General features: G+C 41.1%; 1 protein-coding gene across 5 annotated transcripts in view; it reads right to left on the reverse strand.

Moving 5' to 3' along the window:
• Positions 1-23483, reverse strand: part of NR3C2 (nuclear receptor subfamily 3 group C member 2) — a 331163-nt gene that overhangs the window by 153002 nt on the left and 154678 nt on the right. For 4 of the 5 annotated variants that reach the window (XM_032464650.1, XM_032464660.1, XM_032464625.1 and 1 more), the window contains exon 3: positions 13591-13742. In XM_032464650.1, coding sequence (XP_032320541.1) covers positions 13591-13742 — 152 coding nt within the window. The remainder of the gene's footprint in view (positions 1-13590; positions 13743-23483) is intronic. The other variant, XM_032464633.1, reaches the window with a different exon arrangement.

Raw genomic sequence — 23483 nt, forward strand, 5'->3', positions numbered from 1 at the left:
GCAGAGCTTTTTTCCATAGCGCCTCTCAGCTTTTCATCTGCTACCCAAATAACCCATCCATCGTGGTTCATCTCTCCACCACCCCTCACTGGGATGTAAGCTCCATCATGGTGAGGATCTTTGTCTACTGTGTTCACCTGATCTTCACCCAAGAAGTCCTCAGGTATGCCTACAACAGTGTCTAGCATTTACCAGATACTGAGTAACTGTTTGTTGAATGAATGAACTTTGCCTCCCACGCCCCCAAAGCTGCTCCCACTCCAGCGTTCCCAGTCTTAGCAAAGGGCACCTGTAGCCGCGCCTGGGGAATCATCCTAGATCTTTGCTTCCTTACCTTCCACCTAGAGCCACCGGTGTTACCTCCCAGGTAGTCCTGTCAGCTGTCCCTCCTCTCTCGCTCCCTAACACTGCTGGTCTAGCTCTGTCTCCGGTCATCTCTTACCAAAGTGATTTACAAGAGCCACTGGAACTGTCCCTCTCTCAATAAGCATACCTCCCTTCAGCCAGATAGTAAATGCACACCTGCGCTTACCATTCTGCTGTATGAAAACATCCAGAGGCTCTGTTTTGCCCAAGGGTAAATTCAGACCCCTCCGTGGAGTCCAGGACCTGGACCCAGTCTGCGTCTTTGGCCTCCCCTTCCATCACCTCACACCTCACGTGCTCACAGTGGCAACTGCCTCTGGTGCCCCCTCAGCTTTGCCAATTCTCATCTTTCAGGATTCACTTTGTGGGATCAATTCTTTAAGAAGCTTCCCTGACCTTCCAGGTTGGCCTAAATGTCATGGCTCTTGTGTTTCTATGGCAACCAACTGAAGGGCTACAAAATATCTGGGGAAACACTCACAATTAACACTAGAGCCTCATGCTTATGTAAGGAGGAAAAGAGTAGTCATAAAAATCAAAGATACAATCTACTGGGTAGATATTTATTTAAGCTCTTACAGTTAAGTAGTTAGAAAGAATCAGGTTACCTGGCCCCTAATTTCTGGTAAAGGAAAAAAAATAAAAAACCCTTCATCTTTAAAGTGTTTTGTGAGCAAACTGTAAGCCAGGACAGTCCTTGGTTTCCTATCTCTGACTCAGCAGTTTTTCGGGAGTGACAACAGCCTCTTATGCCAACTAGCTTCCTACTGGACACACGGGAACAGAGAGAGCCTAATCGTGTCGTGACCTGAAGATATCTAATAAGTATATGTTATTTCCTTGTTGTATCATTTCCTTAATTTTAGATTGCCAGCTACGAGGGGATAGCTATATTTCAAGTGTTATGTAATACCATCCTGCTTTAGCTTGTGTCCCTCAAGTTCTCTATCCGCGGCATAATTGCACCGCTGCCACCCACTCCCCCAGACCTCATCTTTGCTCACACTCTTGCTGGCTGGGACCCCCTGCTCAAGAGTGCACGCGGCATCGATGGGGATAACTTGGGTCCACGCCACGGTGAGACATGCTTTCATCTGGACCTGTTCGGCTTACACATTCATTTTAGAAAGGCGAAGAAAATTAACTGTTAATCAACCATTATATTTCCTTAAGAACATTTTCTCCCACAGAATAACCAATCTATGAGTTTAAAGATTTCTTACTTCTGGTTACCAGAGGGAGAAAGGGGGGTGTAGAGGGATAAAGTAGGATCCAGGATTTGCAGATACTAACTACTATACATAAAATGGATAAACAAGGCCCTACTGTGTAGCACAGGGAATTATATTCAATACCTTATAATAGCCAATAATGAAAAAGAATATGAAAAGGAATATATCTATATAGCTGAGTCACACTACACTGTACACCAGAAATTAATACAATATTGTAAACTGACTATACTTCAATTTAAAAAAGTAAATAAAAAACCTGCAAGAAAAGAAAGATTTCTTACTTATATGCTGTGAAGTTCATGTAAAAGGAATGAGGTGCATGTTTCCAGCCTTGGGTACCTTAAAAACTGCGTATTTGAGGACTCCTGAAATTAATCTACAATTAGATCTTTTAAGGCAATTTCATTTCAGGAAATAGATTTATAAGTACTTAAAGGGAAATGTCTGAGTGTGGAAAAAGACATCATATGATTTTGGCTGATCGTACCAAGATCTGGACTCTTTGGCTTAACAGGTCTGCTTACAAAACTATAAATCTAATTGACTTTACACAACAATGAACTCTCTTCCTCTTTTACAGTGCTATAACTCTTCCGTGATTTGTGGTCGCTGCGTCCTCCAGACACTGCTTATATACTGAGTATCCAGGAAGGAAATTAGGTTATAAAATAGTATGCTGAGTGTAGTCGGCTCTGTTCTTTGAGGGGTCGCAAAGTAAAATGCACAGGAGATGAAACTAACAGCAATTTACAGTTGGAAAGAGACTGAGACAGTAAGAACTCAGACTAGAATTAGAAGTTGCAGATAGAAGTCCAAAGGCCTGCGTAAATTTTTGAGCCAGTTTCACTGCTAATTTACTGACTCGGAGGGAAGTCATTTAACCTCAAATGAGCTTATGCCATACAGGTACATTCATGTGTACACTCATTTATTTAGCGGCTACTAAGTATCTATGGTGTTGCCAGTTTCCAGAGATAAGACTCTGTCCTGCCCTAAAGACATCTAACAGGGGAGCTAAAAGTCCAGTTCGTGGCTCTCAGTATTTTCTCTACTGTGCAGCTCCCAAGTTGGGACTGTCCCCATGAGCTAAGGAGATTTGTTACAGGAGTAAATCTTGGTAGTTCAGTCCACATGTTGGAAAATGTGGAAAAGCCCCTCCAGAAAATTTCGACAGACACTCCATTTCCCCCACCCGCCCTGCCCCGACATCCTTTGTGAGAACTGCTGGCCAAGGAGGATCTTACAGCCTCGAAGGGCAGTTCTATGGGCAAAATTACGTATTATGGGAAAAACGAAGACCTAACAGTGCAACGTTGCTGAGTCATTTACACAGTCTCTGTGCACAGATATGCCCAGAGAACTTCAGCATCTGTTCCTAGAGCAGAGTCAAGATCTAATATTTTGATGCCATTTTACCATGTATAAAATCTGCAAAAACAGTGTTTTCATGTAAGTTTTCATAGCAATAGGTAGGGCAATACTACCTTTTCCACTTACATATAAAGAAACGGAGGTCCAGGTAGGTTAAATAACTTGCCGTCATCTCATACCTAGAGAGTGGCAGAGCTGGAAGTTAAAACCAAGTCTTTTGGACCCTAACGTCAGTCCAGTTTCCACCACTAGGGAGAACCCTACTTAAAAATGTGTGTGTGTGTGTGTGTGTGTGTGTGTGTGTGTGTGTGTGTGTGTGTATGCTTATTCTTTTTCTTAAGATAGAAAGGTCCTGACAAACCTTCCAGGCAAATTAACAATTCAAATTTAAAAATAAAATGATAAGCTTCCAATTTAAGGTACAGGAGTATGGCTCTTAACTGATATTAATGGTTAAAAAAAGGTTTTCTGCATGAGGCTTCTAAGTGTTTCTACACTAAATGTTTAGGAAGAAAAAACAAGCGCATATATACATCCCATTAAACAGAACACAGAGAACGTAACTTACACTGAAAACAAATGGCAGGCAGTCTCCCTACATAGTCAGCGCTAGGTCGTGTTTCTCCCGCCTTCTCTCTAGCGGTCATGTCCAGTTCTGCCCCTGGTGTTTTTAGTTCCTTCCGATTGTAACGAACTCCCCTCCTGTCAGCAACCTCTACCTGCTTAGAAGTCTCTGCTTTTGTAATCTGAGGAGGAGTGTGAGGTCAAAGCCAGAAAACAACCTTAATAATTATTCAAATATAAAACCACACATGCATGTTTGCCTGTGTGTATGTATGCACACACAGAGCCACATATGCATAGAGACACACTACGGGGACCACACTTCGTCTCAATGTCTGCATCACTTCCCTAATCATCACAAGCAGGCATCAACACAATGACATATAGAGGACTTTTATGAACTCGGGAATGATGGAAAATGGAAAGAACAGATTATGAGATTATTAGAGTTATGAGGCCTTAGTTTGGATCTAGGTTTGGGATCATAAGACTTTAATATGGATCTAAGTTTGGCCCAATGATTCTGAATAGATTAGTTGACTGGGTCTGATCCCAAATGTCTACCTGTAAAAACGAATAAAAATAACATGCATATACCCGAACTTTGTGAAATTAGTGCCTGCAATTACACAAAACATTAAAAAAATAATTTCTTATTAAATCAAAAAGTTCTGATACAAAGATAGTCCTATTTCTCACATGTTCTCTCTCTCTCTCACACACAATTAAACAGTAAGCAGATACAAATACAGAACAAAAACAAGTAAGTCATTTACTCTCATGAAGTTTATATTTTAAACATATAGCCTTGTTTCACACAGATGAGCGTTAAAATTCTAATTCACACACACACAAGGAATAAGCTAAAGTGATAAAAGTCTTAAATGGCACCTGTCAAGGTTCATTATCCATCACTGATCAGCTTTCCAATGAAAGAAAAAGATGTGCAGATACTTAGGCGTTTCTGTATTTATACGTGCCTCAGTTACAAAAACAATTCTTTCCTCAGCTACTTCCATAGAGACTACTTAAAACAACAAAAGCCAAGCAAAAACCTCCAGAAAGTTCTCTTGCTTCAGAAGCAGAGAGCAGGTTCTGTAAATAGCCAAAATGTGGGTTCTGATATGAAGGCTGACCCACAGGCAGGGCTACAAAGAGGCACCCACTCCAAATGCCCTTCTCCCCACTGTTTATTCTCACTTATCCCTCTGTTCACCAGTTAGTAAGCCAAGGAGGGGAGTCCTCGTATTGGAAGGCACAAAGTGGCATTAGAAAGATGCCAGAGGTAAACCCTACCTCCTTACCTTCTCCTGAGCCAGTCATACAGTTAAGGAAAGACAGAAGAGAGTGGCGGGGACGATAGTCTTAAATTAAATACATTGATTTCAGTACTATACACAAAATTTCTTCCCCCATTTTCTGGAAATCAGCCTTCTGGAACCCACCTTTTTCTCAGGGAAATGCTGGTGCCCACCATCGGCCTAAGTGGTTCAGGTTGGCCAACTCCAGCCAGAAGTAGCCTATCAGATGGCTGCACTCCCCGGCCACAGTGACTGGTGGGGAGGGCGCCACGTGAGTCAAGTTCAGTCTATGGAAATTCAACTGGGGGCTTTCATAAGGAAGCCTGGGAACTGAAAACCTCTTTAATGGAAGCCTGGTGGCTGTCTCATCACCATGAGGGAACCTGCACAGGACTAGAGCAAGAGCAAAGTCAAGTAATGGAGAGAATGAGAGTGAGTTCAAATGACCTGGCTTAAGACCATGGCTTGCCTGAAACCAAGCCCACAATAGGACTTTCCAGTTATATGGGCCAATGAATTTACACTGGTGCTTAAGCCAGTCTGTGTTGACTTTCCTGTCACCTATAACCAAGAGCCCAAATCCCAAGAAAGAAATGAAGAACTGGGAGAAGATGGCGGAGTAGAAGGACGCTCGCAGGTCACCCTCTCCCACAAATACACCAAGACCCACATCTACAGACCCACTCAGCCAACCAGAGCACCTGCGGAACTCCGGCAGAACATCGCCCTCTTCAAAAGATAAAGACACCAAAAATCTGGTAGGAGAAAAGGAAAAAAGAAAGAACAAAAGGCAAAGCAGCGCGGGACGGGTCCCGCGGGGAGGGAGCGGCAAAGGAGGACTGGCGCTCGCTCGCTGGGTCTCCCCTCTCCAACTGAGAGGCCAGCGGGACGGAGGGGGAGCCTCCGAGGCTCGGATCTGTACAGAGCAGCCCTTGACTAACAGAACTAAGTTAAACGGGCACAGAGCGTCCCCCCAACACCCAGCCTGAGACGCGGGCCTGCAGCGGCGGGCAGGGCCAGGCTGCACAAGCCGGGTGGAGGACGGAAGTGGCTGCATGGAGGCAGCCCCGGGGGAATGCAAGGAGCTGCGAGCCATGGCTGTGGGTGCACAGGGCAGAATAACCTGGGCCCTCCATAAAACAGCAAGGTTGATGTGCTCTCGGGGGGAAGGGTGCACATCCCCATCTCTGAAAACCCGCGGAAAGTTTTCCCGGGAAGAGAGGCGGGGCTCAGGCACAGCCGCCATATCCTCCGCGCTGATCACCCAGGCGGGGGCGGGGGCGGGGGCGAAACCTGCATCCGCACCAAAGGGCTTAGCAGCAGCCCGGGGCAGATAGGATCCTTCCATCCTGGTCCCTCAGAGAACTTGCTCCACAAAGACAAACAAAGAGCTGGGTTTTGGCTCGGAGCAGGGACAGGGCTGTGCCTCAGTCTTCCCTGAGCCCACCTGCGGAGCGCGCAGCCGCACAGAGAGCGGAGCTACCAGCAGCGCAGGTAGAGGGAGAGCGCCCCCCCCCCCCCCCCCTTTCAGGCAGGAACACAGCCCCTGACCGAGGTGCTGGGAGGGGTCACGACCCGCCCTCCTACCCGGCCAGTCTGCAACATCTGACTGCGGCATCCGGAGGGGCAGCAACCCGCCCGCCCACAGCAGAGAGCTGCATCTGACCCAGTGTTAGGAGGAGGCGCGATCTGCTTGCCGACAGGTGCTGGGAGCAGCACAGAAGAGGGCGCCAACGGAGGGCCTCTGAAAACAGCAAGCTGAGCTTCCAAAACAGGACGAAGACAGAAAGACTTCACATTAAAAACACACAGACTCCAGGAGAACACCGACAACCCCCCCCCCTTTTTTTTTAAGTCTGTTTTTACCTGTTCTATTTTCTATTACTCTCTTAATTTTTACTTCTTAATTCATTTCTATTTCTCTTAGGTTTTGATGTCCTGCTATTGATTAGACACAGGTTTCAAATACATCTATTCATCTCCCCCCCCCCTTTTTTTGTAAAGGTTTTAAAAGGACGTCTCAACCTGATTAATACTCTGCTTCAACTCACTCCTCTATTATTCATTATACACTGTTTTCAAACCCTCATTCTCCCTTCTTTTAGAATTCTCTCTCTCTCTTATTTTTTTTTCTTTCTTTCCTAAGTTCTATTCCTAAATAGGCATTAGATAGATAAAATACTTAAGGACCAAAATAAACAACTGATACTCCATAAACCACAGTGCCAAAGAGGTATGAGCAAGATGAAGAAGCAGAAAAACCTTTCCCAATTAAAAGAACAAGAGAAATCCCCTGAAAGAAAGATCAACGAAATAGACATCGATAGCCAACTAGATCAAGATTTCAAAAAAGGAGTGATCGAATTGCTGAAGGAATTAAAAGAGATAGTGTTTAGAGATATAAAATATGTCAAAAATGAAATTGAAACTATAAAGAAGAGCCAAGTAGAATGGGTAAACTCATTGACAGAGATGAGGAATGATCTAATAGCTGTGCAAAGCCGACTAGATAATGCAGAGGAACGAATTAGTGATCTAGAAGACAGGGCAATAGAAAGCACCCATTCAGAAGAACTACAAGAGAAGCAAATAAAAAATAATGAAAATAGCATAAGGGACCTATGGGATAATATAAAGCGTCCCAATCTTCGCATAATAGGGGTCCCAGAAGGAGAAGAAAGATCAAAGGGGATTGAAAAGGTTTTTGAAGAAATCATGACTGAAAATGTCCCAAACTTAAAGAAGGAATCAGATATCCAAGTACAGGAAGCTCAGAGGGTCCCAAACAGGAAGAACCCAAATAGACCCACACCAAGACATATCATAATCAAGATGGCCAGAGTCAAGGATAAAGAAATGATTCTAAAGGCAGCAAGAGAAAAGCAAAGAGTAAGTTACAAGGGAACCCCCATAAGGCTCTCAGCTGATTTCTCTACACAAACACTACAGGCCAGAAGGGAGTGGCAAGATATATTCAAAGCCCTGAATGAAAAAAAGATGCAGCCTAGGATCCTTTATCCAGCAAGGCTATCCTTGAGAATAGAAGGAGAAAAAAAGAGTTTCACAGACAAAAAAAAGCTGCAGGAGTTTAGCAACACTAAACCCATGCTAAAAGAAATATTGAAAGGGCTATTCTAAATAGAAAAGCAGCAGGATGCTACAGAAATGAGAAACACACAACTGGAAAGGTGATAACTCATGAATTACAAATAAAGTAAACATGAAATTATAAAAGAAGACATACAAATCACTGAGAGTGGGAGAGGGAGGCAGGGAAATATAGAATATTTTTTTCTTTCTTTTTTAAATTTTGTTAACAGTAGGATGGGTTTGAGATCATGTTACTATCAGTTTAATAAAAACAGTTATAGTAATGGGTTGATAGATTTACAAAAAAGGCTAACCACAAGCCAAAAATTTACAAAGGAGTCACAAAAATTAAATAAAATCCATGATAATACAAAGGAAAATTACCAAACCACAAAAGGAAGAAGGAACAAAGAGGATATACCAATTCAACTGCAAAGATAAGTTCAAAATGGCAATAAACACACATCTATCATTAATTACTGTAAATGTTAACGGACTAAATGCTCCAGTCAAAAGACACAGAGTGGCAGACTGGATAATAAAGCAAGAACCTTCAATATGCTGCATACAAGAGACCCACTTTAGGGAGAAGGACACATATATAGATTGAGAGTGAAAGGATGGAAAAGGATATTCCATGCAAATGGAAAAGCCAAAAAAGCAGGTGTTGCAGTACTGATTTCAGACAAAATAGACTTTAAAACAAAGGCCATAAAGAAAGATAAAGAAGGACATTTTATAATGATTAAAGGAGTGATACAAGATGAGGATATTACACTCGTTAATATATATGCACCCAATATAGGAGCACCTAAGTACATACAAGAATTACTAACAGAGATAAAGGGGGATATTGATGGGAATACAATCATAGTTGGAGATTTTAACACTGCATTAACATCACTAGACAGATCTTCCAGACAGACAATAAACAAGGCAACAGAGAAATTAAATACTACAATAGAAAAACTAGATTTGGTGGATATTTTCAGAGCATTACACCCCCCAATAATAGGATATACATTCTTTTCAAGTGCACATGGAACATTTTCCAGGATCGATCATGTACTTGGGCACAAAAGAAACCTCAACAATTTTAAGAAGATAGAAATTATCTCAAGCATCTTTACTGACCACAATGCCATGAAACTGGAAGTCAACAACAGAGAAACAAAGGAGAAAAAAAGGAAAGCATGGAGATTAAAAAATATGTTATTGAAAAAACAATGGATCAATGAGGAAATCAAAGCTGAAATTAAAAATACCTTGAGACAAATGATAATGAAAGCACAACCGCTCAAAACCTATGGGACACAGCAAAGGCAGTGCTAAGAGGGAAGTTTATAGCGATACAGGCCTTCCTCAAAAAAGAAGAACAATCTCAAAGAAACAATTTAACCCACCACCTGAATGAATTAGAAAAAGAAGAACAAAAAGCCCCAAAAAGCAGCAGAAGGAAGGAAATAATAAAGATCAGAGAGGAATTAAATACAATAGAGATTAACAAGACCATAGAAAAAATCAACCAAACCAAAAGCTGGTTTTTTGAAAAAGTAAATAAAATCGACAAACCTCTGGCCAAACTCACAAAGAAGAAAAAAGAGAGAGCACAAATTAGCAAAATAAGAAAGGAAAATGGAGAAATTACAACAAACAAAATAGAAATACAGAATATCAAATGAGAATATTATGAAAAACTATATGGAACCAAACTGGATAACCTAGAGGAGATGGACAAGTTTCTGCAAACATACTGTCCACCAAAACTGAATCAAGAAAAATCTGAACACTTGAACAATCCGATCACTAGAAAGGAAATAGAAATAGCAATTAAAAACCTCCCTACAAATAAAAGTCCAGGACCGGACGGCTTCACCGGGGAATTCTACCAAACATACAAAGAAGAACTCATACCAGTCCTTCTCAAACTCTTCCAGACGATTGAAAAGGAGGGAATACTCCCAAACTCATTCTATGAAGCCACCATCACCCTGATACCAAAACCAGGCAAAGACACTACAAAAAAAGAGAATTATAGGCCAATATCACTGATGAACATAGATGCCAAAATCCTCACCAAAATTTTAGCAAATAGAATCCAACAACACATAAAAAAGATTATACATCATGACCAAGTGGGGTTCATCCCAGGGACACAAGGCTGGTTCAACATACGCAAATCAATCAGTGTAATACATCACATCAACAAGAGAAAGGACAAAAACCACATGATCATCTCAATCGATGCAGAAAAAGCATTTGATAAAATTCAACACCCATTTATGATAAAAACTCTCACCAAAGTGGGTATAGAGGGAACGTATCTCAACATAATAAAAGCTATATATGACAAACCTACAGCCAGCATAGTACTCAACGGTGAAAAACTCAAAAGCTTCCCACTAAAATCTGGGACAAGACAAGGATGCCCACTATCACCACTCCCATTCAACATAGTCCTGGAAGTCCTAGCCACAGCAGTCAGGCAAGAGAAAGAAATAAAAGGGATCCAAATTGGAAAAGAAGAGGTAAAAGTGTCATTATATGCTGATGACATGTTACTATATATAGAAAACCCTAAAAGGTCCACACAAAAGCTACTAGAGCTGATTGAAGAATTCAGCAAGGTAGCAGGTTACAAAATTAACGTTCAAAAATCAGTTGCATATCTTTACACTAACGATAAATCAACAGAAGAAGAAAGTAAAGAAACAATCCCCTTTAAAATAGCACCCAAAGTAATAAAATATCTGGGAATAAACCTAACCAAGGAGGTGAAAGAATTATACACAGAAAACTATAAACCATTGATGAAGGAAATTAAAGAAGACTTTAAAAAATGGAAAGATATTCCATGCTCTTGGATTGGAAGAATCAATATTGTTAAAATGGTCACACTGCCCAAGGCAGTCTACAGATTTAATGCAATCCCTATCCAATTACCCAGGACATATTTCACAGAACTAGAACAAATCATAATAAAATTCATATGGAACCAACAAAGACGTAGAATTGCCAAAGCATTTCTGAGGAGAAAGAAAGAGGCTGGAGGAATAACTCTCCCAGACTTCAGACAATACTATAGAGCTACAGTCATCAAGACAGCATGGTATTGGTACCAAAACAGACATATAGACCAATGGAACAGAATAGAGAGCCCAGAAATGAACCCACAAACTTTTGGTCAACTCATCTTTGACAAAGGAGGCAAGAATATACAGTGGAATAAAGACAGTCTCTTCAGCAAATGGTGTTGGGAAAACTGGACAGCAGCATGTAAAACAATGAAGCTAGAACACTCCCTTACACCATATACAAAAATCAACTCAAAATGGATTAAAGACTTAAACATAAGACAAGATACAATAAACCTCCTAGAGGAAAACATAGGCAAAACATTATCTGACATACATCTCAAAAATTTTCTCCTAGAAGAAATAAAAGCAAGAATAAACAAATGGGACCTAATGAAACTTACAAGCTTCTGCACAGCAAAGGAAACCAGAAATAAAACAAGAAGAAAACCTACGGAATGGGAGAAAATTTTTGCAAGTGAAACCGACAAAGGCTTGATCTCCAGAATATATAAGCAGCTCATACGACTCAATAAGAAAAAAATAAACAACCCAATCCAAAAATGGGCAGGAGACCTAAACAAGCAATTCTCCAAGGAACACATACAAATGATCAAAAAGCACATGAAAAAATGCTCAATATCACTAATTATCAGAGAAATGCAAATCAAAACTACAATGAGGTATCACCTCACACCAGTCAGAATGGCCGTCATTCAAAAGTTCACAAATGACAAATGTTGGAGAGGCTGTGGAGAAAGGGGAACCCTCCTACACTGCTGGTGGGAATGCAGTTTGGTGCAGCCACTATGGAAAACAGTGTGGAGATTCTTCAAAAGACTAGGAATCGACTTACCATATGACCCAGGAATCCCACTCCTGGGCTTGTATCCAGAAGGAAATCTACTTCAGGATGACACCTGCACCCCAATGTTCATAGCAGCACTATTTACAATAGCCAAAACATGGAAACAGACTAAATGTCCATCAACAGGTGACTGGATAAAGAAGAGGTGGTATATTTATACAATGGAATACTACTCAGCCATAAAAACCGACAACATAATGCCATTTGCAGCAACATGGATGCTCCTGGAGAATGTCATTCTAAGTGAAGTAAGCCAGAAAGAGAAAGAAAAATACCATATGAGATCGCTCATATGTGGAATCTAAAAAACAAAAACAAAAACAAACAAACAAACAAAAACAAAGCATAAATAAAGGACAGAAATAGACTCACAGACAGAGAATACAGACTTGTGGTTACCAGGGGGGTGGAGGGTGGGAAGGGATAGACTGGGATTTCAAAATTGTAGAATAGACTACACTGTATAGCACAGGGAAATATACACAAAATGTTATGATAACTCACAGAGAAAAAAATGTGACAATGAGTGTGTATATGTCCATGAATAACTGAAAAATTGTGCTGAACACTGGAATTTGACACAACATTGTAAAATGATTATAAATCAATAAAAAATGTTAAAAAAAAAAAAAAGAAATGCAGAACTACTATTAGCAATTCAATGCTGGGCTTGGGAACTATTAAATAATTAATAGTGTAACTAATATAAAATCATGTACCATCAATTAAATAATGCAGAATCAATCCCAGAAGCACAGGAATAACTACTCAGTCAGCTTTATTCCATCCCAGAACTGAGGACATTTCATCAGCAAAACAAAGACAAAACATTTGAGTCGTTTATACTTAAGCCTCTGAAGTACCAATTCATCTCTCAGAAAAATGTCCTGAGAAACACACCTGCAGGAATCTTATGCTGAACTCCTTAGAGAGAATGAGTGCCAATTACAGAATACTTCTACTGATAGCAAAAAATTCTACACTTTGACCAGTCATAGCAGCTAACATTAATAAAACCATCTGGCCTAAGTCTGATGTTAATTAATTCCTTGTACGTAAGGTTGGAGGAAGGCAAAGACAAACTAAAAGACCATTTCTCCTACAGAGTACAATTACTTGGACAGAAGCAAAAGCTAGAATAGATACACTTAAAGAATCTCAGTCAAATTTCTCATTTAATGTACTGGTTTGGAAATCTTCAGTAGGATTTCAAGTGGGGACCTGGAAACTCAAGCAGCTGTTAGATGACATTATTCTGTACGGAAACAAACTTAAATTACAGACATGATCCTGATACGAATGTTTTAATTTGCCACAAACACCATATATTTATACAGAAACACAGAAAAGGCAGACAAGCTCTATTCTGTGCATGCCTAGTAAAAACGCTCTTTTAGATCATGCGAATTAAATTTATGGTGACACAGAATTATTTCTCTAAGTCTCAGTGAAAAGTAAACTGAGACAAACTAACAACAACAACAACAAAAGCCCAGTCTTTTTTTGACAGGCTGATCTCAGTTGATAATTTCAAATTCTGGCTGTTCAATATTGCTTAGTGGAAATTCTCCAGATGGTTTCCAGACAAGCCATTATTACTATTGATCACTGACAGATCACATTCAAAAACATTTTTAAAAATTACTTCCCAGTAATGCTATAGCGCCAACTGTGCAAGTGAAGGACACACTAGGAAAGTAATACATAAAAGGAACACCCACATGAACATTTACCTTCCACTGCTCGTTTGAAGAAGACTTTGCAGCTGCCACAGGTTACCACCCCATAATGACATCCTGAAGCCTCATCCCCACACACCAAACATATTTTGGAAGGTCTTGAAGATCCAGTAGAAACACTTCGTAAAGTAGAGCTGGGGAAAGAAATTGAGATTTAAATAACTACACTGTAATGGCACATTTGACATGCTATACAGCTTAGCTCAAAGTCTGTCAGTAATCGTGGTTCTGTAAATGTACTCAGTAGGGTCACATACCACGTGACTTAGAAAATGAAGGCAGAGCCCTCTAAGGGGAGTGATGTATCAAGAATTCTGTAGAGCAAAGCCTCTCTTCTCTGTGTACTAAGAAATCATACACAATCGCATGCAAACCTTTTCCTATTTAACATTTACCGAAAAGCATTATTTGCATTCTAGGTGAGCAGGGAGGAGAGAAATCTTGAGCCAAGTCATCGTGGAAGTATTTTAGGCATCAGAGGGTTGTTACAATACTTCTTGACTCTCTTCACCCAGACTCAGATTATATATCTCAATTATGTCAGATAAAAAAGTCTCCTCTCTCCAAAACAACTAATTAAAATAAAAATAATTCTTACTTCTACTGCCAATAACTTCACCCCTCCCAGCTCCTGCATTTCTTCCACATTACCTTATATAGGTATGTTCAAATTACTTCATTTACTTACTTATTTACTTACAAATACTTACTAATTTGAAGAGACACAGTCAATACAAAGAACAAGCCATCTATGGTAACTATCTCAGGTATCTTTCATGGTAAGAAACTGAAGGGTTCAGTTTTTAGGGACAAAGTTAACCTTTTAAGCAACAATCTGTAGATGCACTTTTTAAGGAGACTCTTCTCAATATATGCATTACTGGCACAATCTGAATAACACTGTTTAAAATTCTAATAAGGTCTCATAGCTCAGTGACAGGTGGGTACCAAGCAGGCAACAAATTTGATTTTTTTTTCATTCCTAATCCACATGCATTTATTGAATATCCACCCACCAGTCCTGTGCAAGGTACTGAGGAAATGAATATAAACAGCCCTGGCCCTGTCCTCCAAGTCGGTGGAGACACGGACTGTGGCCGTGTGTGCTTAGGTGTGGGGTAATATGGCGGCATGTTGTAGGCTCAGCCTTCCGTACTGGGGAGGGTGGGGGTACACAAGTCAGAGAGGTGACAGCTGAGCTGAGTTTTGCAGCACAACTAGATGGTAGCCAGACAAAGAAAGAGGGCAGAGGAAGCAGGATGTGCAATGGCTCAGAGAAATGTGAGCCGGATGTGTGCAGGGTGGATGGATTCGGGGTATGGCGCTGCCGTCACCTTGCTGTCCTGGCTTTTGTCTCCACGTGAAACAGCAGGAACATGGGAAACAGACTCAAAGAAAACACATAAAAGGCTGGAAGGGTTATGTCATGGTGATGATTTCTCTGTTTTTCAAATTAGCCAAAACGTGATAATACTTGCCTTGGTAATTTTTTTAAAAAACATGATTTGCTATGTTTTAACTACACTCTCACCAAAAAACAGATGACGGAACAAACTATTCAGCTGCTCAGAGCTGCTGGAGCACGCCTGACTTTCTAGAAAATGAGTTCTTACATCAAGGACTGAAACAATGTTCTCCAAAGTTGTTTCTCCTTCTGAGAAAAGCACTCTTTATTATTTTTATTAGTGTCCTTTGACTTCTTTATGGCATTCAAAACATTCCATTTCAGCACCAGTAACTTCTCCGGCAGATCAGCCAGTAAAAACTCAATCCATACTCTGTCCGACTCTCCAATGCTTCACAGGGAAATACCATGACTTTGTAAACAATTAGAATGTAACTTAAAAATCATCATTAACATGTAATTGCTTTTCCACAACCGCAAACATCTGAGGGATTTGTAGTTAACATTTTTGTGAACCTTGGTCATGGTCCCCAAACTTAGGAGTCTCTTAACTTTAGTCTTTGGAACTCTCCCCTTCTTCTCCAAACTCACTTTCTGGGCTGAGTTAACGGCATCAGTTATGGGCTGAATTGTGCCCTCCTCCAATTCCTATGCCGAAGTCCTAGCCCCGAGAACATCAGAGTGTGATCTTTTTTTGGGCACACAGTCAGAGCAGAGATGGTTTGTTAAGATGAGAGGTCATTCTGGAGAAGGTGGGCCCCTAATCCAATGTGACTGGTGTCCTTATTAAAATGAGGAAATGAGGACACAGACACACACAGGGGGAATGCCCTGTGAAGACGAAGGAAATGATTCTTTCACAGGCCAAGGAATACCAAAGACGGCCAGCACGCTGCCAGAAGCTGGAAGAGGGATGCAGCAGACTGTCCCTCACAGCCATCAGCAGGAACTGACGCAGCCAACATGTTCATCTTGGATGAGCCTACAGAACCAGGAAATAATCCACTCCTGTTGTGTAAGCCACCCATTTGTGGTACTTTGTTAGGGAGCCTGAGCCAACCAGTACAGAAACTTAGACTCACCTCTGACTATTCTTTCTCTCTGTTTTCTTTCCCCATCTGTCAAATTCTAATTACTTCACCCTCAGAAGACATCCAACTCCAATCACTTCCCACACCTCCTCCGGTGCCACGCCAGTCCAAGCTATCAACGCCTCTTCCAGGGATGTGCAAAAGCCTGTTGGCTGGCCATCCTGTTTCTCCCTGCCCTCTTCCTTCCCTGGTAGCCAAAATGATCCTTATTCAGTCCTTTGCTCAAAACCATCCAAGGGATTTCCCTCACACTCAGAGGAAAAGTCAAAGTCAACCTCTGACCACAGAGCCCTCATTTGGCCCAAGACTTCACTAACCTCTTTCCCTTGCCTGAGTGCCTTCAGCAACACTGGCCTCCTTGCTAGACCTCAAACATCTGAGGTGTGCTCCCACCTCAGGGCCTTTGCACGTGCTGCCCCCAGTTCACCCTGATATCTCTGTAGCCCCCTCCCTCACCTCCCTTCAGGACTGTATCCAAATACCACTTCCTCAGTCAGGCCTTCCCTGACCATTCTACTGAAAACATCCATTCTTCCCAACCCCCTTCCCCTCCTGCTCTATTTTTCTCCCTAGGGTATAACACTATCTCACATGTTGTCTGTTCTTTACGTCTTTGGTCTGTTTACTGTTTGCTCTGTTTATTGTTTCCTTCATCCACACAAGAAGGTAAACTCCACAGGGGCTGAGATTTTCTTTGGTGTTTGGTTTTCCACTATGTCCCCAGTGTATGGAATGGTACCCAGTACCTAGTAGGCACCCAGGTAACACCTGGCATAAATGAGTGATCTCAGATAATCGGCATTTTCACAGTAGTCATCAATTCTGAGCTCTGACTTACAGAAAGGGACGTTCTTTGTTTTTAAATGTCCTGAGCATGAAAAGTATGGAGTGAAATCAAATGAGCAGTCAAAGAGAAAGTGTAGCATAAAAAAGGATGCATTGTGAAACTCAAATTAAAAGTCCTTTTGCTTAATGACAAGATTCAAGCAAACCCGAATTATGTTTCCTTGTTGATCACTAACATCTCTCAATGAGGAAGGCACACGCTTGCCTCTGCAGGCCTCTCGGCAGCCCTCTAACAGGGCTCCTTCTCATTTTCCTGGTCATCGATGTAGATCTCTGGCGTTCGACCTTCAGCCATCTTTCCTCTCACTTCTCCACTCTACCCCTGAATGATCTCCGTCTTCCTGGCCCAAACAGCTCCTGTGGGGAATGGCTTCCAGAACCTGTACATCCAGCTCCAACCTCTCCCCACATTCCAATTTCACATGTTCACCTCCTTCACATAACTTCCCTGCCTTTCTGTGCTACTGGCTTCTGGAAGGGTACTGCCACCCGCTAGGTGCCCAGGTTCAAACCTTAACGAATCCGTTTGCAAGTCCTGCTCGTTTAGCCTCGCACCCTCTCCCATTGCTTCTCTTCACTCCTCTGGTGGGAACACTGGTTCAAGCCCTTGTCACTTCCTCAGGGTTCCTCCCCAACCTCCCCCAACCCTGCCCTCTCAAATTCCTTCTACAGTGGCTGACAAATGAAGTTTCCTGTCACAGATTTCTGGTTCTATGACTTTCCAGCTCAGAAACCTTCACCCCTACCCAGTACCTCCGTGAATGGTAACACTTCAGTCCCTCTTCCTCCTCTGCCTTCCCCCGCTGGTCTTCTCAAGCTTGTGCTCACCAGGCTCCTACATCCCCATCGGGATGCTGTGGGTACCGCCATCTGTACACCGACTCCCACTCCAACTCCTGCAAAACCCGTCCCTCCTCCAAGGGCCCCTGATGTTCTCCCAGCAGGATGCCCCATTGTCCCGTTGTCCTGATTCACTGTCCCATTTCCCGAACCCCCCTCCCTCAGCAGTCACCACTGTGGCCCTGACATTCGTGACTTGTGCACTTATCCTAATCCCCTGAGGGCAAGGACCTTGTCCTCTGCCTCTCTGTGCTCTCTGCTGCCATTAGTGCAGCATTGGTACTATTTATTGAGTAAATGAAATCACACTCTTAATCTCATGACAGTAGAATGTAAATTTCCAAAAGGCGATTTTACAGGAGGTAAATGAAGGAGGCCAAGGTTATAGATTCAATTCCTATACGGTTCATTTAGCTTTGCACAGAGGGAAAAGAAAAAAACAAAACACATCCAAGGAGACAAACTATCCTCAAAAGCTCAGCAAGCTATTCCACAAGCATATGCACTACTGACACAGAAGACAGGCCACAAAGTGTGGGTGGGTCAGGAAAACTCCAGTCTCCATTGAGACCCTATCTTGTGGTTATCTCTGAAACTGAAAGTTTCAGTCAAATTGGATTTCAAGCTCAAATTAAAGTCAATGTATTACACACAGTAAATAGCCATTATTTGATCTGATCAAGCATAAAAACATCTACATGTAAAAACTTACTTTTCCTAGAATAGCTAATCATATGGCACTTAAAATCTTTCCCGCATCTATGATTATCTCTATGCTGATTTTGCTTAAAATTTCTGCATAAATGTACGCATTATAATGGTATTCTACCTCTTAAAAAACATTTTAATATTGACGAGTTGGGAAAAACGACCCAAATTGGTCATTTTTGGTCTTGGTAATCAAAGACACATTGTTCACAGAAAGAAGTTGATAATCAACAGATAAAGGTAGTTCATAGGATTTTCTACAAATGGTAAAATACTATAAAGCAGAAATGAGTGAACACTGTATTTCCACTTGCAAACCCAGTGTCTCTCTCAGGGAAACACAAGTAAGATGTAACTATTTTCAGCACCAAATATAATAGTTCTAGCGATTCATTGAAGAGATTGAGGAAATTAATCAAAGGTTCATGCTGATTTTGGTGACAACTGGGAGGCAGATATACTAACCAATCATCAAAAACACATACTGGGCTATCTTTTCCCCCAAAACAGCTGGATGCTTAGGGAGAAGCAGTAAGAAGCTGTGTGAGAAAACATGATTTTTACCAACCAAAAAATAACTGGAGAAATTGGCTGAGAATCTATAAGGCGCCATGCTGTTCCAGGAATTACCATATGGAAAACTGTCTTTCCCCACCTTCCTAACAGTTATATAACAATACAGTAGTGATTGATCCACTATTCAGTGGCCAGAAATTCTTCAGATGAAAAGAACACTTTGTCTTATTTCTTAAACTCAATTCAATGTGAAGGAAACAAACCTCCCTTCTGCACTATCACTTCATCAGATACACACTTCTACCATCACCACCAGCTACTGAAAAGGTTTTTTCCCCACATGCAGTCAATTCAAGCATTCATTCAGTTACCCAGCACATAGAGAATTTGGAGGAATATATAAACACCACCTCAGGAAACAGCCTTATAGCCGAACATGCTGGTGTGTCACAATCATTCATTAAACTGTTCATTGGAAGCCTGCCATGGGCCCCACTGTTCTAGGCACTCAGCTGAATAAGAAAGAGAAAGTTCCTATTCTCTGGGAGTTTCTGCCATATTAGGAGAGAAAGACAATACAGAAGGAAGGAAATAAATTCAGATAGTGATGAATGCTATGAAGAAAATGACAGAGACTGAGATTGAATGGAATGGTGGAGGGTTCGGATTCTTTAGAAAGGTGGCCTGAGAAGTCGGCTCGGGGGAGACAGCCAGGCGTGGGAGGATGCCGAGCAGAGGGAAGAGCAAGTGCAAAGTCCCTGAGACAAGAATGAACGTGACACGTTCCAGGGACGGAGACAAGGGCGACGTGGCTGAGAGGAGGAAGGGGCTAGGGGTGGTGGGCTGTGAGGGCCATGAAGAAGACAGAGAGGGACCACGTGGGTCTCCAGGGCTATGGTAACGACGAAGGATGCTATTTTAAGTGCCGTCACGAGTGATGTGAATATTGAGATGATTTAAGCAGAAGGGTAACATGATCTGAGTGACATTTAAAAATCTTACTTTGGCTGCTGTCTGGAGAATGGACTACAGGAGTGGGTGATGTTGGAACTGGGGAGACCAGCCAAGTTGGCTCCTGCAATTATCCGGGCAGGAGATGATAATAGCTTGGATTAAGCTTAAAGTTGTAAAGACAGTGAGAGAAATGGCCTTTTTAAAAAAGTAGACAGTACCAACAGGACCCACAGAGAAACTGGATGGCGGTGCTATCTGTATTTACAGATTGGAGGGAAGAGCAGTCTGGGGGGGTCTGTTGTGGACCCAACAGTGGTACAACAGTATTGGTATGCTATGTTCCTATTTTTTGTAAATAGTAGAATAGCAATAATATTAAATCACAATCTACCCATAGGAAAAACTGGGAACAATATTTATCAGGAGTATGTAACCTTTCTGGGCCAGTTTTGTCACTTGTTAAGTAGTGATTACAGTAGTGCTATCTTATTGGGTTCTTACAGGTTAAATTACTTGGTATATTTAAGAGCATTTACCACAGGGTCTGACACACAGTCAGTGCTATTTAAATCCTGGCTATTAATAATCAGTATTACTACTGGATCTACAATTCTTTTTTTTAACTGAAGTACAGTCAGTTACAATTGTACAGCACAATGTCCCAGTCATGCATATACATGCATATATTCATTTTCATATTCTTCTTCATTCAAGGTTATTACAAGACATTGAATCTAGTTCCCTGTGCTCTACAGAAGAAACTTGTTTTTTAAATCCATTTTTATGTATAGTGGCTAACATGTGCAAATCTCAAACTCCCAAATTTATCCCTTCCCACCTCCTTTCCCCCGGTAACCATAAGATTGTTTACTATGTCTGAGTCTGTTTCTGTTTTGGGATCTACAGTTCTTAACAGTGACTGCCATAGGAATGGAACTATAGATAATTCTACTTTTCTATATTACATTTTTCTGTACTGCTTTAAATTTATATAAGCATGTATAAACATAGGTTAGCAGCAGAAAAAAAGGTTTTTAACAATATAGTATAAGAGAGTGGTACACCAGCAGCCGTGGTGTTTGCTTACTGCACAGGCAGTGTTCCTTGTACAAATGGGTTTGGGTGTCTCTTGTAAGAACTCTGGTTCCCCTGATGTCTGTAGCGTGCAGGTTGGGAACAGCCACATTAGATCATTAAGATAAATCATTGTTTATCAAATATATACTCTTTCATATAAAGAACACTGAGAAACGGAAGAATTTGGAGAGCACTTGACATACAAAAGATATGTTTCAAAAACAAATCAATGACTTTAAGGACTAGTTTACTAAAATCCTTGTTTTCATCCACATACAAAATATGCAAAATAAAAAAAACCAAAAACCTTTTTGCTATTTCCTTTTGTTTTGATAAGCATCCATCCTGAGTCACAATATTTAACCTGAGGGATCTCATGTTAGTTTTCCCATTATTTAGGGGGACTATTTGGGAGTAATTCTTGTGGAACATTTTCTTTTATGGGATTATCTTTGATGATAAGTGAATCATTAATGTTTTGGAGGATAATTCACCACTAAATAAGATTCATCCTCTTAAATCACGGTTCATAATGCACCACAGACAGGAATTAAATAATTGGTACACAGCTTACAATCTCAGATGTATGAATAAAGTTACAGACAAAGTTACCCGACACAGAAAATTCAGGGACATAACTACCTTGGAAGATAAAATTTAAAGCACAATGATGGCTGGTTAGTCTTTTCCAATTTACTTTTTTGTTTGTTTTCACAAGTTTATACGATTAGTAATATTTCTTAGAGTGGCTCTGTTTAATGAGATGTATTTTCTCTACTCTGAATTTCATTTAAGTGAATGCAATTTTCCCATAAAGGAATTAAAATTATAATCTAGAGAGCACAGCTTCAGCACAGCAGGAAAGTATCCTGACAGATATTAAAGGAAAAAAAAAAGGTAGGAATATTTTGGATCATAAGAAACTGACGCCCACCCTAGTGTGTATAAAATTTCATTTTAAAAATAAGGATATATTCTAGAAGGGCATTCAAGTAACTTTTTCTCCTTAAACTATGGTTAGGCAAATACATATTTGATCAAAATATGCAAAATCTATTTTTTTGGAAAATAGGCAAAAATACTTAAATCTAGATTAAAATGTATTTTCTAGAAAAACAAAGAAAACTGTCAGATGTAATTATTGGCCGCTGTACTGCTAATGAATCATTTTAATCAAATGATTTTTACTAAACACGGGTTATGTGGAAGTCCTTCTGAGGACACAAAGATGGCAAATCACTTGTACTTTCACTGAGTTTAGCTGAGTAGGGGAGGTAAGACCTGGAGACCGATAAATATTCAAGTCACTGTGTGGTAGGAGTCATCCATGGCTTAAAAATGAGTCAGAATTCAGAAAGAGCCCAATAACTTGCTGCCGGGATGACGGACAGCTTCAGGGAGGAATGGGGCAGTGTGAAAATGAGCTGGGAAAGAAAGCAGTCCAGACCAGGACAAACACACTGGGGTCCAGAACTTGACAAGCTGCATCCTAAAAGTGCAGAAAAGGGCAAAATTAAGTGGTTAGAGATGATCCTCAGACAATGAATTGAAACATCTGGTTGACAACTGAAAACATGACACGGAAAATGAAGAGAGATGGGTACACAGATCTACCACGTTAGAGGACACAAAGTGATCGGTTATAGTTTTTAACACGTACAGTGTAGACAATGACCACAGAAAGGTCTGATGACCTGGGAGGAAACTAAGGACCACTGAGAAGGGCAAGCAGGGAAAACATGCTCAACAAGAGAAAGGCTGAAACCTACTTAAAAGGCAGGTTGCTCTCAGGGAGCAAGGTTTCTAGATTTTATTCATGGAACCATGGATGAGCTCACCTGAGCGAAAGGTAAAATGAAGAGAAAAGAAAGTCATAGGTGGCAATCTACAGAAAACTAGCATTTCTGGTCAGGCAGGGAAAGAACTAGCTAGCAAACCAAAGAGGAAGAAAAATCAAAGAAGAAGAAAGACCAAAGAGGCAGGAAGGCAAGACAACACAGTCTTGTAATCAAAGAGAGGAGATCAGGAATGGGAGACCAGCAGGGTCAAATGCCACCAAGAGGCCGAGACTTAAGGTTGACCACTGGGACATGGTCATCGTTGACACCGCTGACCTGAGTGATGGCTGTCTTTCCTGCATATGTAAGATGGCATATATAAGCCACATTAAAGTGAAAGGCACTCCTCATCTTCTCTATTAAGAAATTTCCATATTCATGCAAGTTGTCTTTGTCATAAAACAATACCTGGTAATTTGAGCCTATGCAGCCTCTAAACAGATCTAACATCAAATCATCTTCAGAAACATGCACTGAGCACACACATGCCGGTCAGTGGTTGCTAATACAATGACCAAATGTATGTGCTAAAAAAAAAAAAAGCCTCCACATTTTATTTTGCCCCTGCGATCACTGGCATGTGTGAGTCTATTTATACAC

This window comes from Camelus ferus, chromosome 2 (assembly GCF_009834535.1).
Source record: "Camelus ferus isolate YT-003-E chromosome 2, BCGSAC_Cfer_1.0, whole genome shotgun sequence".
Taxonomy (NCBI): domain Eukaryota; kingdom Metazoa; phylum Chordata; class Mammalia; order Artiodactyla; family Camelidae; genus Camelus; species Camelus ferus.